Below are 19,285 nucleotides of genomic sequence, written 5' to 3' on the forward strand. Positions count from 1 at the left end.
AAAAGAGTCGAGACCATTAGCATTGTTGTGGAGAAGTGACCGTGCTGGTTTTCTCCTATATGCTGCAGCTTTCAAAGGCCGCACAAACACCATTTCATACAACAATGCAATACAAAAAGCCATTAACCCATATACTATCCCAAGGGAGGACGATGCCAGAATTATGAGAGCTCAGGCAAGGGTGCGCTGATCCTCTAAGTGCTGTGTCCTGTGGCCTTGCGCCCCTGCCCTGGGCAGCCCGAATTAGGGCCACGGGGGGAGGAGCGTCACATAAAGCATAAAAGGATACGAAGATGTAGTCGTCCATGTATCTCTTCTTGAGGTTCTCCACGATGGCGTCCTCGTTGATCTTGGTGAGCAGGACCATGTCGTCCACCCCGCTCTGTTTGACATTGTGGCTCTGCCAGTGGTACCGGTAGTGCCCCCTGCTCCCCTGCAATCACACACACACACAAACACATGCAAATGCCACTGTTAGACACACAGCCGAAGAAAGGGTTAAACACAGCGCACACAGCTTGTGAAACACTAACACACAAGTTAAGACCCACAGCCAAACAAGGACCATTCAGTAGACGTGTGAATCGTTAACCTATGCATTAGGACCAAAAGAAAAAAAAACACGGTTCAAATAAAGCAGACACGAGCTGTGAATCACCGACCCATGCACTGCGACCAAAATAAAGCTCACACACAACCCACATGAGCAGTGAATCACTGACCCCATCAGCACGAGCAAAGCATGGGTGCCGACAAGCTAAAAGCTACAACGATTTCCCTTTGACAAGGCCGCTTCCCTTCTACCCTGCACGGGGGGGGGCAACGGCGATCAGTGCAGTTCACCTGATTTGAATGTGAGGCGATAAGGCACGCGCGCGCTTGGCGCACTGACAGAGCTGCTCGCTCTTCGTCTGGTCGCGCCTGCTTTCTGTCACCCCCCCAGATGTGAAGCTGCTCTGTGACCCCCCTCGCGGTGAGTCACCCCGCGCAAGCTCGCGCTCCTCGCTCGCGCTCTCCGGGCGCCGCGGATGGCTCTTTTGAAGCTGTGCCCCGCCAGACCTCTCCCTCTCCCTCCCCCCCACACCCCCCCCCCACCCTTCCTCCCTCTCGCCTCTGTTTTGCCGAGAGGGCGTCTCCGAAAAGCTCTGGCAGCTCGGCGCGGGCCGTGAGTCAGAGTCATCTGGCTACTGTGGGAGAGGATCGCAGCGTGCCGCGAGCGCTGAGTCTCCCTTTCCTGAGCCGGACGCCCGTCAGGAGCTCCGGCCCGGCCTCAGAGCGCCGGTCAGCCCGGGACGGGGCTCTGCGCCGCTTAACCCTCTCACGCCCCTCTCAGAGGATGTCCCGAAAAGAGAAGGCACTGGTAACGCAACAAACTGAGGACACGATAAGAAAACAGTGGAAGGCCCCGACAAGGATCCCAAGGGCTTACAACGTCCGTGTTATTTGTATGTGCAAATAAAACCACCAGGGAGGAGTACAGTGGTGGGAGGACTCTGCCTCTTTATTTGGGTAGGATGTAGCCCTGCGTCTATCACTAATGCAAAAACGCGCATTGCAAACACTTATTGTGCAGGACTCTGCCTCCCCCACATATCGGGAATACTTGTAGTTAGGGCCCGTTTTCGGTGCACGATTCCTGTACATGGGGTACAGGAAAAGGGTGGAGAGCTCTGTGCTTTTCTACCCCTGTAACACGATGCTTTTTTTTTTTTTCTCTTCCTCCGTGGTCCTGGAATGCTTTGATAGTGCTTATGGGAAGTGATTCAGATTGAAAAAACAAAAGGTCTGAGCTCTTCCATATTTCAAAGCCGCGGCCGGGACTACTTCGCCCCACAGAACAGCGCGCGAGGCGAAAGTGCTCATTTAAAGCAGGGCCATGCCCGGGCCTAAATCAACTTGCCGCTGCACAAACACCGTAAAACAACTACAGAGTGCAGCAGGCGAGCATTCACACAGGAGACTTCAGAACACACAATAAACCCCGGAGAAAGGTGGCAACAGCAAAAGTAGCGGACCGGCGCACCAATGGGAAACACAGGGAGAGGGAGCACTGAAAACCGAAGCAAATTTACTGTAATTAACAGTCACCAGGGCGGTTATACGTTCTTCCACCAACAAAGCAAAAGCCCCTGCCTTTACAGACTGGATCTTAGCGTGGAGCCCAGAGAGGAATGTTAACTACCCAGGAGCATTTCTCCCCTCAGTGCATTCTCATTTCGGTAGGCATGTCGTAAATTACCGGCTGATTAATTTTCCAGAAGGTAGCCATTATCATGTTTTACAGCTTTGCATTTAAAGAAAAAGGAGGAGGAGGTAAAGAGAAGTTTGCCTTCTCTCCCCCCCCCCGACAGCCTCCACGAGGTGCCATTTGAATGATGTCATGCTCGGGGACCTTATAAACACCCCGACTGGGACGAAGGTGCGAACAAACAAAGACCAAACCGGCCAATGGGACCGCTCCACTGAGCAGGCCAGTTCTCCCAGGGAGTTTTCCCTGACCGAGGAGTGAATATATCGTGTTGCTTGTCTATTCGTCACGTCAGACGCGTCTGCCACTCTGAGACTCATTGTTTTCAACCCTCCCATAGCTCTGCTCCTGCGTGTGAACTCTCCAAACCCAGATGCATCATGGGACAGGTCCGGTCTCTCTGACATGTGCATAAGGGCTCAGCCAGGCCAGTGGCCTACAGGAGCCTCCACAGTGGATACAGCCAGCATGATGCTGCCCACGAGCTGACCTGGGATCAGTCACAGCTGGGCCTTTTCAAACTCCACCCATCAAAACCTGCTATACCACTACAGTGAAGAATGGAAAAGACAGTTCCAAGAAACCTAACTCAGCTGGTCACTTCCACCCACATATATTTAAATTTTGTTAGTAATTGCCTCTGAGACTGGATGCTCCATAATAATTGTGAGTGTCACGGTAAGTGCAAAAAAGTGTGAAATTATACAACAACTAGAGGGAATACTTAACACAGCTGTTACAATGTATTTTCAAAGGCTTTACTGTCCCTGTAAAATCAAGGACTGTTCTAAGCAAACCAAAGTGCAATATAAATAAAACAGACCCAGTCATTTCAGAGAGCCATTTTGTTCCTCTTCTGGTCTTTTGAGATTGACCTACAGGATGAGGGATTATCACCAGCCCAAAAGGTGGCGTAATGTGTGTGTATTTTTGAGGGTGTACGGATGAAGAGAGGTATGCAGGTTGGCACACTGCAGCAAATTCAGGGCGAAAAACAGGCCAAAAAAACCCTCTGAAACGAACCGCGAAAGAGAGAAGGCCCGCTGAGAGGAGCGTATTTACCTGGCTCTCGGGCAAACACGGCCGCGGCGTGTCCTGGTTACCGCCGAGCGGTTCCTCCCGCTAACCCTGGCTGGGGAACAAACAGCCAATGACGGGGCCCAGGCAGGTCTGTAATGATGAGGTCCGAGGCCGCCGCACTCCACAGGGAGGGTACCCGGAGGAGTAAACAATAACAACGTCACCATGGAGCCGAGCGCGACTTCGCGGGAGACGCGGGAGAGGGAGGAAGCTACGGCAGTGCAGTCACCGCCTGGCTCTTCGGGGCGCCAATTAGCGGCACAGCCGTTTGCCCTGCTTTTGATTTCTAAAGACCTTCCACGAAAAAAAAGTCCATTCACGAAAATTGGATGTGAACGCGGTCCCCGCAGTAACCTCTAAGGCTTTGGGGCGAGCGCACGCAGGGCCGATGGGATCGGCCTGGCCCGTGCCAGGGAGGGGACGCGGATGGGTTCACTTTGCGGCCTGTCCTGGTTTGGCCAGATCCCGCTCCCAATATTCAGTCTGACAGCATCTGAGGAATTCAAGGGCCGGCCTGGATCCATAGGCCGGCTCTCTCCTTCATGCAAATACCATTCCCATATATGGAGAGTGCCGAGCCAGGCTCAGGGCACAGGAAATGGCTGGGTTTGATTCAGTATAACCGGCGGCTCTTTATCCCCCCCCTCTTTTCTCTTCTCTTTCTCTGTTCTCTTTTCCCCTCCCTGGCTTTTACACGGAAGCTGACGTCTGCAAAGACCCCAAAACTCACGTACTGTACCGGCAGAATAAAAAACAGTAAACCTTCCATTGCACGACTCTGCATGAGATGCAATCCCCCCTTCTTTTGTGTCAGGACATAAAGAGTGTATTAAGTGATTGCTCAGTGACCCAGATCTTTTCAAAATCCTCCATAAATGGCTGAACACAAAGCCAAAAGCACCCATATATATGCGCAAATGTATGCACGTGTGCATGTATGCACACACTACTGCATGTATGGATGTATGTATTACGCACATGCAAACATTAATGTTTCTAGAAATGAATGAAATGCATACAAACTTGTTTGTAATTTCATTCATCACACAGAAAAAAAAATGTTTGAGCTTGGTGTGAAGCTGTAACAGTTAGAAATGAAAATCATTGAACAATACACTGCCCCGGCAAAGCTCACTCACTCCCTCCTTTCCTCCCTCCCCGTTTCAGCTGTGAGGCGTCCCGGCCAACAGCCTGTGGTTTGGCTGAGACACCAGCCAAGACTCCAGTGTGTTATTAACAAACTGAGACTGGACTCATTACTGTAGCGCTAGTTAAAGCGGCCCAGGGTCGGCGAGGAGCCTCCCCTCCGCATGCGGGCCCATCCGCTCCCCCCCTCACTGATGCCCTCCATGTTTCGGCGGGGGCCCGGCTCGGAAACACGGGACCCTGCCGTTTCGGCAAAGCCAGGACACCGGTGCTCTTGTTGCGCTGAAGGTACATTTGCACTGGAATGGGTGCTGGTGGTAGACTGGGGAGTTAGTGACACAAAAAATGTTTTCCCAGCGCCGCAAGAGGCAAGCATTAAGGAATGTAAGCGGCAGTTTTATAGGGCTGGGTTCTGAACCCGGGGCCTCGTCCTGCATCAGAAATTAGGGCGGACGCTGGTGCCAGAGCTGGATCAAGAAAAAGAATTAGAGGATTTTTGCGGAAGCTTTGCATAGACATGTACGCTCGTAAACTTTGAAAAATCTGTCAAATTAACTAGCGTGCCAAGGCCTCGCCCCTCCCCCCAGCGCCACACCCACCAATCAGCTTTGAGCGCTGCTCCATCTGGCCCAGGAGGCTGTGCTGCTGGTTAACGCTTCCTGCCTCCTCGCCCTGGTCAGGAGGAGGTCAGACAGCCCTCACACCAGCGCTAACCCCCGACCTCTGACCAAGGGCTGCGCATTTCTGCTGGTTCCCATGGCAACCACAACCACAGGCGACTCAAAGTCCTGACACTTTCACACGGCTGTGACGCTGTACTGCAGCTTTGTGGTTCAATCCAAACTGTACCTCAGTTTTTGCCCAATATGTCAAATTCTGGGGTGGGGGGGGTGGGGTAGGGCAGGCAGGCAGGCAGGGGGATGGGGCGCTGAGGCCAGGGAAGGAGTTTTTATTCATTCTAAACAATCCTCCCACCTGGGTTGTATTACTGCTGAGGAATAACGGCTGAGTCAGCATATCTGCAAACCCACATCTGTTGGGAGAGCACCACCGGCCGCAGTGCTGACTGCCTGCAAGCGCGACCAAGAGAAACAGAGAGAGAGAGAGAGAGAGAGAGAGAGAGAGAGAGAGAGAGAGAGAGAGACGCTGAGTATAACGACCCAACAAAATGCATAAAACAGCGAGCCCATCGTCCCGGCATCGCCGTTCCCCCGGAGACGGCAGCACAGGAAGAACAATGATTCAGTGCAGGGGTTCGGGTACCGGAGATGACTCAGCGGGATGGGATTATCATTAGGATCAAAGTGCGCCCCAGACAGCCGCCCCGAAGCTCTCCCTGGGCCGCTGTCCTGGAAACTTTCGGACAGAGGCGGCGGAGCCTGGCCGGATTACGGCATCGGTGGCGGGGGGTTCGCTGCCCCGAGCGGCAGGGGCACGGCGGGTCGCCGCTGGCAACACCGATGCCAGTGGCGGTGCGCCAGTGCCAAGGCTGGAAATCTCCCCTGGCTCAGACACACAGATCCTCTCCCCGCAGGAAGTCCGAAGGCTTCCGACCCAGTCTGGGCCTAATGCTGGCACTGCCAGCTCGACAATAAGTGCAAAAACACAGGCCTGACGACTTTAGAGGATGTCAGCTGTGACGGCCGCCTATTGCCACAACAAAGTGAAAACGGCAAACAACTGTGTACTCAAAGCTGATCCCGTGAAGTCATTTCAGTGACTTTGTTTTTCTAAAACACAACACAACGCTGTACATGGTCTCATTTAAATAAAACACAATTATCTATATTCTGTGTATGTTCAGTTTGCAACAGCTGAACAAATCCAGATGAGGAAACCAGTTATTTGTCGTAGTCTCACAGCCTTTGTGGAATTCTCCAGTTTCATGTGCCCAGATCATTTCTGCAGGTTCTGGTGCTCCTTTGGATAAACGTCATATCAAGGCCTATTATAAAGAAGATTGCTGAACAGGAGTGTTGCAGTAGTAATTAAGTATGGAGCCAGTGGGGTAGTCCCAGGCCCGTGGGCTACGGCAGGGCAGGTGTTGCCTTGTCTTTCTTCAGGAGAGGAAACGGTGCTGATGTTTAAAAGAGATGGGTGGAGTTCCAAAACATCACCATGGGGATTTGGAAATGTGGGAAAGGATACAATTCAAGCTCCTCTGCCCTGCTCTCTCTTTCCACTCCCCCTTTTTCCTCAACAGGTGTCACCATTTAACGTGACATCTGTCAAAACAAAGGCAGCAATAACACCATGGAGACGGGACTCTCATCCCAGCCCCGCGGGAGCTAATGCATCCGACATCATTATTTCATGTTGAGCCGTTTGCCCTTCTGATTGTGATGTCATCACTTATGTACACACCCCCCACTCCCAAACCATGGTGGAAAAAAAAACAGTCCATTAAAGATCACTGAACGTAATGAACGGAGCCGTGAAGCCTTTAGAGGATTGTGTGTGGACCATCCCAGATGACATGCAGAGAGGGTGCACCATTTTCCCATTACGTTCCCCTTCCAGAATCTAACGGTGCTCTTTTTCTTGCCGCACGTTAATGACTCGGCGTGTGAAATAGGCCTCCCATTCATAAGTGCGCTTCCTTGGGAAATGCGACGGCTCCCATTCATGCCGGTTTAGGTTTCAGCCCCTCTCGGACCGCCACCGCGGCAGGAAGCGGGCCCACGCTCACTCTGGACCCTCGCTGCGAGCAGACGCACTCTGGTGTTCCTCACGCTCCGCTGAGCTCGGCCCTGCCATTCTGGAATCCACCTAGAAGAATCAGCCTTCGCACACTTCCTGCTTCCATATTGTTGTATGACCTTCTGTGCCTGCGCTTCAAACAATGCTGAAAGGTCCCCTCCCGCTATTGGTTATCGCATCTAAATCGGTCCCACATGACTTCTAGCAACTGCCACTCTACAACTGAAACGAATAACCGAGTAAAAAATAACCACAGAAATCAAGGGTTATCAGCACGGTTGTACTATCAATTTCCTTTGGCAACATTCGTTCCCACACACTTTTAAAATGTCCTGTTCTGTTCGTTTGTGCTTTGTTCTACCCTTTTGAGCCCGCTCTAAGCCCACTGCAGAGGAACTGGCCCGTCTTCCTGGTGCCGTACTCAAGTTCGATGAATACGTTTTCTTGTGTGGTCGGGGGCTCCGGAAATGGGCAGCATGCTCCGAAAGTTAGTCAACTGCATTCGAACAAAGGCGCCAGCCACACCACATCTGCCAGTCCGCTGAGTTTGTTTTCTCAGAGTATATTACCACATTTAATAACGTTTGCCTAGGATTCATATCCTAGCCAAAGCCATTCCTATAGTCGGTGCTAAAAGCCAACACATCCAGTGGCTCAATTTGAGTTACACAGAGATGCCACCTCATATCCAAGAATCTAACTGACCAAAAAGGCTTTTTCATTTAGAAGAAACACTTTGAAATCACCTTGCTTTGCTTGCGTTTACAGACAAGCTAGGAAAACACGGCGAGCAACCATTTGTGTGCGGTGTGTGTTTTTACCTTTGAAAAGAGTTACAGTAAAAGCAGGAGTTCTGAGGGTAAACACGCTTTTTTGTGTGGCTGGGTGCAGTGATTCCAGCTCTGAAAGTCTCTCAGGGGCTCCGGCCCCTCCTCACTAATATAGGAGCTGCTGTTTTAATGAGACTCCGCTTCCAGGGAGAAAGTCCGGTGCCATTAAAAAGCCTCTACTGGGGAGACTCCACACACTGCTGGTGAGGCTTCAGCCCAGGAGCGCTCATGGCCTGTGGTTCTCAGATAATTGGCCATTTAGTGGAAATATAAAAGAGGACCTCCCAAGACCAGGCTTTGAATGAACGTAAAAGAGTGAGAACGACAGAGACGCTTTCCTAGCTGTCCTGGCGTGTGTGTAGATTGTGCACCACAGCCATACGATCTCTCACTCTGCTATACGGCAACGCTAATATAAAGTTGGACCATGGTCAACGGCATGGAGCGACTTAAGCTGACAGAGGTCAAAGGTACTGTCCAATGGAGCGCTTCGGTACAAAGACGAGTTTAATGCCTTCAGCACATTTGGTTTTATGGGCTCACCTGACAGTGATAGGGAGATATCTGGAAATAGCCTGCAGAGGCCTGAGGGCGCGGTGTGGGGCCTGGGAGAGATGGTGAATACATCAGCCGCCAAGCAGGAGCTGCTGGAGGGGGTGCAATGCAAGCCTTGTGCAAATGCAGAGGGGAAGAGAGAGGGGTAAAAAAGAGCTCCCTTTGTATATTTACTGAAGAAAACGCTCAAGGTGCACTTCAGTCTCCTCCTCGGGTTCCACCGAGTTCAGAAGCCGTTTTCTAACCCTCCTCCCCCGGCTAATAAAGCAGGCCATTCAGGTGGGGAGAGACGCGACGAATGGAGGCAAGAGGCAGCAGGTGAGAACACTGCCATCTTTCAGGGGTGCGGAGGGGAACCAGGAGCGGCCAGGAGAGTTCCGTTTCAGGGCGTCAGCCCCGCATGACAGCGGCCACCTCATCCTGTCAGGCCACGCCTTCCAGGCTACGCTCACCCCGCACTCCCCTATGAATCAATATTGGCAATATCGCCCGGTGCTGTGGACACAGAGAGCAAAGCAAACGCGGGCCACCGACTGCACACCGGCTACACACGCACACAGGCGGCCTGTCTAAACAAGGCTTTACAAATGAGCGCAGATGCACGACAGAGCGAGGGAGATATTGCCACCCCACAAAAGAGAAGCAGAAATGAGAAGTTAATCAAAGTCAGGCACGCACGGGGCTTTGATTAAACACCAGCGCAGTCAGAGCGTCGGCCCTTATTGCTTTCCTTTTAACCCGTTTATTAAAAGGACAGCGGGTGTGCGTGTTACTGCCCCTTCCCACAAGGACACTGTAAACACTGTATGTACATATTTCCACCTTTCATATGCCATGTGCACGACAAAGGGATTTACAGAAAACGTTAGGAGATGCAGATGCCAGTGCCTGGCAGTGTGTCCTGTCTTGCTTGAAATGTAGTGTAAATGTAAAGCTCTCCAGACTAATGCTGGCTATCTGCTGGGGTTGCTGTTGCCGCGTAATGGAGGAACTACAGGCAGCGTTCTCAAAGTGACGGTTAAAAATGGCAACTCACATCAAGCATGGCTGATAGGACTCTTACTCACCTCCTACGGGAAAAGGGTCTTGGCAGGAGACCAAGAAGGCTCACAACTCACGCCCCAGTTCCCGGTAATGCCTAGGAAGTAGTCATCGACACCCCCTCCAGCGAGAATTCCTCTTTCCCACGTAAAACAAACAGAGTGATCAATCCCAAACAGTGCTGGCACGGACCTTTGCTCATGCAGGTTATTCCTCAGAGTTATTCTTTCCTTTCAGAGGTGCTCAGCCAGCGAGGGGGAGATGGAGACAGTTTTTTCATACCATATGTTCAACGGACAAACCCCAAGGTCCACTGGTCCACCTCAAAAATAACCAACACAATGGTACAATAACGGTACATGCTAACTCATGAGAACATGCCTTGCAATGCAGGCTCTCTTAGGCTGGAAATAATCATCAGAGTGTATTTATACACTGCATCTCCAAAATATAAATCTAACCCGTGTTTTTTAAGACCAGTCAGTGACTGGTGCAATGCATGGCACGTACAGCAGCCATCTAACAGATTGGACAGTTACACAAAAAAGGGTCAAGGAACCCACAGACAGCGTCTCAGTAGCAACTGCCCAAAAGAGCAGGTGAGCGATCCATTCAACCCTGGGCGTCTTCACACTAAACCCTAATCTGTGTTCAAATTAAAGGCTGCACATCCTGCTTATCCAGCCTAAAGCTAACTACAAATATTTACATTCCAGAAAATGGAGAGTTTATATAGCTAAACATGTTTGGTTCAAATGAGAAATGCTCACGTAAAAGGAGAGGACAGCAAACTGCAAACACTTTGAGAGCACCGAGACTTCTGTGTTACAGAATAAATATGGGCGGCAGCCTGTTCGACCGTTCTCTACTGATATGAAAACAGGTCTGAGGAAGGTAGCCTCCTGATCTGAGGCAAGAGTCAGGCGGACACCGGTGAAGCTAATCCCCATTTGTGACCGTTCTGTAACCGTCGAGATTTTACCCAGCAGGGGGGCTACTCCCTGTGGAGTTCGGAGGAGTGATGGCTGCCTGCAGTATCAGATTGTTGAAAAGAACATAAGGCGATTTCTCAGCAAGATACCGCTATTTTGTTGAAACTTCTTTGTTTTGTCGACTTTAGCCAGTTATGTTTAGCTATACCACATCCTCTGCATTACAGTCTTTGAACCAGATAAAGAAAACACTGCTACATTTAGCTGTGCTGTTATTATATTGGTAATCTTGGCTTGTCAGCTATGATTTTAAGAAATGTTTCAGACAAATATTTAATGACTATACATATGTTTATTTTAACCGCAACTGATCTAGCCAGAGCCCAAGAGCTATTGAAAATGCAGCCATGCAACATAACTTGCTTTGTCTGTGACTTTTTTCATTTTTTATCCTTATAAGGAAGCATTTTTCATCAGCTCATCAATCAAAATCATTGCCGCACGGATAAAATCATTAATGCATGAGACAAGCTACCCCGTCTGTTACATGACTAGCTCTCAAGCTGCCTCAGCAACAGTCCATAATTTCCTTAGCTGGCTGGTGAATGTGTGACTCAAGCACAAACACAGCTAGGTGCATATTGTGCACACCAATGCCTTGAAGTGGTTTGGCCAGGTGACACCAGGCGATTTTGGCATGGTTGGTAAGCTTCTGCTGTAAGACAGCAGGCCAAACCATGGCACATATTTTCTGTTTCAGTTTGCCATTGCCAGAGATCCTTTAAAGTCATCAGAACCGCTGATTTCAGGCCAACAGGGTGATGTGATAATGGAGAAGGAGATGAAAACAGAGCGGGATCTCAGCTTAGACTGACCGTGACATTTTCGCTCCATCCGCTCTGACGTGTCAAAAGACACCAGCACGCAAATGGCATGCAAATCGGCTTTGAACATGGACCCTTTTGGTCACAGAACTGAGCACAGATGTTCCGGCAAACCCATTCGCAACAGCTTGTCAAAAAAATGTAAGGAATATCCGGGGAAAACAGTGCGCCTAGTAAAGCGCTACATTTCCGAGATTAGAAATGGAAAGACGTGAAATTGACGTCGGTTCCCAGCCACTACAAACGGGCAAAAAAAAAAACAAGCGAGTCAAATCACAGGCTTTGATTTTTTTCCCCCCGGAAAAAAGACACATGCGAGCGCTCCATTGAAAAAGAAGCAGACTGCGGTAATTTTTACACAAAAAGCGAGAAATGTTCCAATTCTTCACATGGGTCACTTCACTGGCAACCTGCTCTACCTGAGGCTCATTTCTCTACAAAGAGAGGATCACATGGGACAGCCTCCAGCATGGGGACAGGGCAAGAGTACACATCTTCCACTCCAGGGGAGCATTGGAGGGTTTGAAGAAAAAAAAAAAAACAGCTGCATTCCATTATAGCCCGTGGTGTCTTCTACACCACCCACATCGCCACCACGCAACTTTTTCTCCTTCTGTGTTATTGCCTGGTGTGCTGCGAAATCTGTCACATTCCATGGAGCTTTCCATCCAGTCGTGGCAGGAGTGCATCACTGGCAACGCAGGTCAACCGCCAGACCCGCCCAAAAGTAGCACACACTGCATGGTATGGTAACACAATGTGACAATCATGGCTGTCTAAATGAACTTATGACAGCCAGCTTCGGTCAGGGAACCCTGTTCGGTTTGGCACACATGCAGAAAGTGGGGGCTGGAATTCCGGACAATGAGGCAAGGGCAAAAAAAAAAAAAAAAAGGGGGGCGGGGGGCAAATCAAGGAACAAAAAAAACCACACATTGACGCATAATGCTCAAACCAGGCCTAGAGATGCTCAAGGTAGATCCTCAGTAGAAACAATGCCTAAAAACAACAGCAAATACTCGGGGGAAAGTGCTGCGCTTTGCTGAGAGGACACCTTAAAAACAAACGCTGACACGTTCGTAGTTTCGATTGGTACTTTGTCTGCACACGCAGGGCGGCCGGCGTGGGGCGGTTTACTTCTTTCCCAGCTGCTGGCTTTAACAGCGGTGTCACTGACCCCGCTGCAGTTTCAGTCTACAGAGCCAGCCCATAGCAAAAACAAACAGAGATCCTCAGAGGGCGGACGCCGCGGCCTCGCTTCTGTAATGAGTAACTGAAACCCTGCCCGCGCTGGCCCGCGACGCTGAGCATTTATTTATCTGTCCGGGCCCGTCATGCAGCTGGACGAGGCCCCGCCGGCGAGCGCCAGGCCGCTCTCCGCTGGAACCCGGTCACCGTGCGAGGGGCCTCGCGGTGCGCGCGCCTCCGTGACGCTGAGCAAACAGAGAGCCGTGTCATCCGGGTTCGGGAATACAGCTGGTGCGGAACCGGGACCGAGGACCACACGACCAGAGGGGAAGGAGGGCAGACTACAAACAAGCGAAGGGATGTTTTCAATTGTGAGTGTTTGGAAAAAGTTGGCCAAACTTCTCACTCTGCCAAAAAGTGTCAAAGTAATATCCCCTGCTATGGGCAGCTATAAATGGTACGTGCTAACTCCTGACGTCACTGGCAATATGGGTTCAAATGTTGAGAGCTGCTATATGGAGTCGTATCTTTGCTAAATTGTTAAAAGATGCTTTGTATAAGCAGCCGAGACCTTTCGTAGTTAAAGACCCGATTAAGATTGAAGTGAGGGTTTTATATTTTTATTTTTAGGGGCCGGTTTGTGATGTGCTGGCCGCACATCTTAAGGAAAGACCATATGCCGAGCCAGTTCCCAAATCAATCAACGTCTATCAGCAAAATATCTACTGAAATTTATTTTCAGACATAAGCAGGTGCCTAAGGTCTGTGTGCAACCTAGGATGTCTCTCGGGCTGTTTGAGTTCTGCTCGGGCAGCGTGTGCACGATCAAAGCATTGGCACCCGCCTCACTGTCCCTCTTCATTTAATGGAAGACATGCGCTGGTGGAACAGCCTGCTGTCCCGGGGCCAGAAACCGTCAGACTCCTGGCCTTGCGCGGGGGCGGTGGGGGGAACACGGCTATCACGTTAACGAGTAAGACAAGACCGAGAGCTGCGCGGAGGAGAGCGGCAGGGAAGGCCAGGTGAGACAGGAGAGAGGTCTGAGGGACTGATGGTGAGCTGGACAGCGTAACGAGGAGGAAACCGCTGCCCCATGTGCCTGTACTAAGGACTGACAGCTGGCACAGAGGTGCCCTCTCCTCCGCCAAGTTTGAGATAAGTGCAAAAGAGGCTTCAGACAAATATGCGAAATTGTATCACTGTGAGATAACCGTCCTCAAGAAAGTAGCAAGGTCATTAAACCCAGGAAACACTTTTTCATCAGAAAGGTCTAAAATGTAGAGCCTGCCATCACCGCTTTTTCTCACCTTGAATCATAATAGGAAAAAACCCACTAAATCAAAAGCATGGAAAAAAAAAACCACACTGTCAGCTTTTATTCCTGTGGTCAGTCAGGTGATAGTGGGAGTGCACAAGGCCACACCTCCAAAATCAAGTGAGCTGGTAAAAAAAAAAAAATTTAAATAATCATCCACTTTAAGCCACCTTAGAGCAGACAGACTGATGGCAAGTCGAGACAAACTGCCGCTGTGATCTACTCCAGAGGCCCGCTAACTGAATACCAGACAGGGAGGATACAGGGATGATGACCTTACATCAAATGGACGCCAAGTAAAAGATCCTCTGACTTGAAGAACGTGCTGAGTGAGCACTTTTTAATTAAACTTGGCAGGGCAGGTTTAGCAGCAAAGCATACTCCTCAGCAAGCAAAGGTCAGCATCAGGTCTTCACTGCAACTGTGCCAATGCTATGTTAAACACTCTGATAAGAATAACATCAAAGCCTGCTCTGTTTCATGAGTTCCTTTCACTTCTTTTGTTCTCTGAAAAAACCACAGACACTTCAGGCTAATCATAACATATCATGTTGAGCAGATGCTGTGAAGGCAACCCAAACCCATCATCAAACAGCCCTGGCAAATCCAATCCAACACCCTTCAGAAAAGAGTAGGGAAGTAATGCTAGTTCACATCCATTTACCATCAGTCCTGGACCACAGTCTGCAAATGAAAATATCTACGCTAATTCATGCTGTGCTGTGAAGTAAGGAGTCTGATACAGCACACTCTTTTAGCTCCAAATTTCAAGGAATTTAAATTTTACATCTCTAATATTTTCACCGGAATTGTGACCATTAATATTACTTGAGACCTGCAGCTAAAAGAGCGCGCGACCAGTCTCTTCACTTTTGTCCCAACAGCCTGCACCTCCCCACCTGAGGCATTTTCCCATTCCTTCACAATTGGACCGTTTCTGAAACACGCAGGGAGAACTCGGAATTTTGTGAGGAGGGGGGAAAAAAAGGCCCCGACACGCAAGATCGATCAGCAAGGAGAGTGGGTTTATTGGATAACAGTGCCCATAGCTTAACGAGTTCCCCAGCCCTGCGGAAGTGCTCGCTCTGTCTGTTCCAGAGAGGGGCTGCATTCCTGCGCCAGCTCTCTGCCGCACGCTGCAGAAAATGAACTGCAGACCTTGAATTGGGGTGAGGGGGCGAGGGGGGGGGGGTGTAACTAGGCATGCACCTCCCTAAAGGAGCTGGTAATGCAGAACATATGCTGTCATACTGACCTACTATTCAGCATCTGGCAGAGAGAGAGCCTGTGACTGATGCTACCGTCTGGTGCTCCAGACAGTCGGAGACGGATTCTTCCTTTACACAAAACCCAAATACTGGAGCACCCTGAACGGTCATAATACGCCCCGAGAAGCTTCTGAGTGCGGGAAGTCTGCATCGGTGTCGTGGTGATTCATCCTGTTGATTATTTTTCCTGAAAATTTCAGGCGGATGCCACAGGACAGCGTAATGCGACAGGAATGGCGAAATGTGAAGCGTTTTTGGTCGACTTTGTTTGGGTTGTCTGGTTGGTTTTTTTTTTTGGGAAGGCCTCTATATATGGGCCTTTGTGAATAAAGGCACAAGAACCACTTAAAAGAGCCTCTTTCTACATCTGTATTCAAGGGGTAACAGAATCTATAAATGTTTTGCCCTTTACCTAAAAGGGTATTGATTTAAATGAATACAACCACACAGGTTGCAAGCAACAAACAACAAATACATATGTTCTGTTTTAGTGCAAGAACCTAATTGGATTACAGCTAAACAGAGGGAAATTCGATACATGAATATGTAGCATATGGATTTTTTAGGTTTACGGTGAAAAAACTGACATTAATTAAGGATATAAGAATATGTCATTAATTGTCATTTTGAATCATGTTAAATGAAATAGCAAAACCAGCCCCTTTCATATTGTTTTAAATGTAAGATTAGGAGTTGCAGTCAGGACTTCCACAAAAAGCTGCAGTTGAAATAAATATCGCTCTCTTTAGCTGACTCCCTAAGCTTTGTGAAGGACGTCAAATATTAGCTCAGTATCATATTCAGCAGACTCAAACCCAAAGGCCACAGTGTGAGCCATGTTCTAGGCTTCTGGCGTTGGTGGCAGAATTAACAGGTGATATAAAAATGCTCCACGGCCTCTAACTATGGACTTTACCCCCAAAGCGGCAGCACTACAAGAGGTTGCTCAACGCTCGCTCACTGAGGTAAACCCTGGGTTTGCCGGCCACACGACACCCAAAACTGCTGGAAATGAGCGAGAAAGGAGAACCTCTTTAAAATGCTGAGCTCTTTGTCAAGAGTGTGACCAACTCATGTTATCACACACAGAACTGACAAGCTGTCAGTGATGTGTTTTTATGAAGCGCCCACCACTTGAGGCTAACTTTCTCAATGCTAATAAAATGTAGGTCTGTAAATCGTCACTATCACAAGGAAGTGGTGTGGGAGCATATGCAATTCGTCAACGCCTTCCCACACCGTTTCCACTGGCAAAGGGTGCGAGAAGAGCAGTGGACATGATTATGCAGATGGCTGTGCACCAGCTCTTTTAATTGAATTTACCCCCACCTCACTCCCATCAGCACAGATGCGGCGTTTACATTCACAGATGATTAAAAAATGTCACGAGTCTAGTTCTTTGCTGACAGCGCATTGCAGAAATGTTATTTCCATCCCTCCTCCCATGCTGAACTAGTTCTGCGGGCTGCATATTTCATCCTAATAGGTGGTTTTTGAGAAGCAGGGATGAGATCGCGGTAGAACAGGACTGACCTGTTCCTCTGTACCGAGACAATGTGAGAAATGCAGGCCTGTGGAGGACAATAACATTACAAGCCTGCTCTGAACTAACATGGAAGAGACACCTGTTACTGAGAAAGGTGGGTAGGCGTGATGAAGAACAGTGACGCCCGAAATTAAAAGTCAAAGGCGACGGCCGATGGACGGGAATGCCACAGCCGATACAGAAAACGAAACCGTTTCAATCATCTGTGAGATTCGAAATTCAATACTGTACATGATATCCAATGTGGGCCTCCACCTTGGTGACAAAGGCCTCTGTCATTGTCTCAAAGCACAAAAGGTGAGGCCCCGCTGTGAGGGATATGCCTCTCTGCAGGGCTTTCTACAGGTGATTCAGGCACACTGGTGACTTCTGCTGTAACCTGAGGAGCCCAGCCTCGAGTCCAGCCCAGGTTAAAAAACACAAATACACACACACACACACACGCACACGCACACCTACATCTCCTCTCCCACAGCCACCCGGTTTTATTCATGCAAGGGTGTGTCCGCCTCTCGCGGCTAGCGAGCGGGAGCTGTCTGTGACACTGTCCATCCGTAAATAACCTCTCCTCCACTTCAACGCACTCTGGTTCTTACCACCCTGAATCTGAGCTGTTCATCACATTCAAAGGTGTTTCAACCACCACCGATAAACAAGGGTCCTGTCTGAAACCTGAGCCATTACGTACTGCAGTAAGTCTATCCCTCGAAGGCTGCCGGCTGCTGTGTGATAAGTTTGTGAACACGCACACTCTGCGTTCAGACACTGTCCTTCACAGTGACCTAAAATGCCTCTTTAATTAAATGTGAAATGAAGGACACAGGCTGTTTGCTGGGGGGGGGGGGGGGGGGGGGTCATTTTTCCTAACACCCCACCTTCCCACACTAAATAAGTCACCTATTAGGAGAATGAAGTAGTCGGCTATTTACCCTAAGCATCACATCGCACTGTAACATGCAGACCTGTGCAAACACAACTAAAACAACTGAGCTGTACTGCTGGCGAGTTGTCTTCATAAACACTGCATTTCTTATTTGCAAGCAGGCTTCCCCAGCTGCTCCCCATTCGATGGCCAAGGTTTGAAATCTAAAATAAACCCTGGGAAATGCTGCAGAGCAGAGTACAGAGTGAAACACACCGACTTTAAGAGCATGTTTAAACAGCGGCTGGTGAGAAGACAGGCAGAAAGAGGCTAAGAGGTAATAAACCGCATGAAAGTGGTACCGTAGTTTAACACCACTCGTAGACGTTTCGCCCAATTGGACAGGAAGGATTTTGTGTTCATTTTGAGCACGTCTTGTGTACCCTTAGAGGTGTTTCTTAGATATCCCTAAAGCCGGCTGAAAGTGCGAATACAAACTGTAATTCAGTAGGTGGACGAGGTGACACGAGATAGCAGTGACTTCAGAGGATCACAGCTATTTCAAATCAGGGATCCGTTTACTCGGATGATGACCTACTGAGCAGGGCAGCGACAGTGCCAGACAGTGGATCGCTGTTGCATTCAGGCATAGGTCCAACCTACTCATCCGTACATTAATCTACCACCAATGTCATAAACCCAATTTGAAACTACCTAAATACATATTTATCATTTATCAGTTTCACACTGGAGGGCAAATTTAATTCTGCTCATACCAAAACAATAGCTTTACAGCTAACATTCGGAGCGTTCGGTTTCCTTCGAAAAACTATGGTAATTAAAACGCAAGGATTCAAATCCCGTGTGTCGACAGACCTTGTGGATGACAGTAGGTGTCCGGTAAACTAAGGAAGTTTATACATATGGGTTAACGCTTAGCCAAAGAATGGGATTCACTCCAAAACAACTGGTAGCCTAACCTGGCCGTTTCAACATATAACTGCATCGCCGGATAAACACAGCCGACAAGAAAAGAAATGTTGCCGTTATTAATCAAACTTACCTTCGCAAACGTTTCGAAGGTCATAGCTGACAAAGCAACAAAGAACGATTAGCAAAAGTCTGTTTTTCTGGGTCGTGTATTAGTTTATGGTTCTCATCGCAAAATGAGCAGAATTTGATTTCCGTCAAGGAAAATTCCCTAACCGTGCGCACAGTTCAAACTCGAATATAGTTGGAGCGTTTACAGCACAGTATAGGTCGTAAATGTGAGCGGTCTGTGCTGTTGTGGCCGCGGCAACACCTACAGCGAGCAGGTTGAACTTGAAGTCGAATAAATACAAGATACTCTCGAATAAATCTGCCGAATTAAGTATACAGATACACACATTCAAATCATAGATACAGATGACATATATGGCTTCGGGTTACTGTTCCTTTAGCATCCTTGAAGTGGTCGCTTTAATTCAGATACTGCTCGTGCTCGTTGTTTATCATGCCTAGATAAAAAGCAAGTAATGAGCTGTTAACTGTGTGAGAGATAGCACATGTGGGTTTATATGACTCAATAACTTTCGATTCAAAAATTGTTGCCTTCATGCACAAAGCTGAAACACATTTGCTTCTATTGTTTCTCATCCCACAAATAAACGCCAACATAAAACCGTGAGTTTTCAGTCTTTCACAGTCA

The 19,285-nt window shown here is 49.0% G+C and overlaps 1 protein-coding gene across 2 annotated transcripts in view; it reads right to left on the reverse strand.

The window, feature by feature from the left end:
* The window catches only part of myo1ea (myosin IEa), a 52,972-nt gene that overhangs the window by 33,271 nt on the left and 416 nt on the right, over nucleotides 1-19,285 (reverse strand). For both annotated transcript variants that reach the window (XM_036543521.1, XM_036543519.1), the window contains exon 2: nucleotides 290-433. In XM_036543521.1, coding sequence (XP_036399414.1) covers nucleotides 290-433 — 144 coding nt within the window. The remainder of the gene's footprint in view (nucleotides 1-289; nucleotides 434-19,285) is intronic.

The sequence above is a fragment of the Megalops cyprinoides genome, chromosome 13 (assembly GCF_013368585.1).
Source record: "Megalops cyprinoides isolate fMegCyp1 chromosome 13, fMegCyp1.pri, whole genome shotgun sequence".
Taxonomy (NCBI): domain Eukaryota; kingdom Metazoa; phylum Chordata; class Actinopteri; order Elopiformes; family Megalopidae; genus Megalops; species Megalops cyprinoides.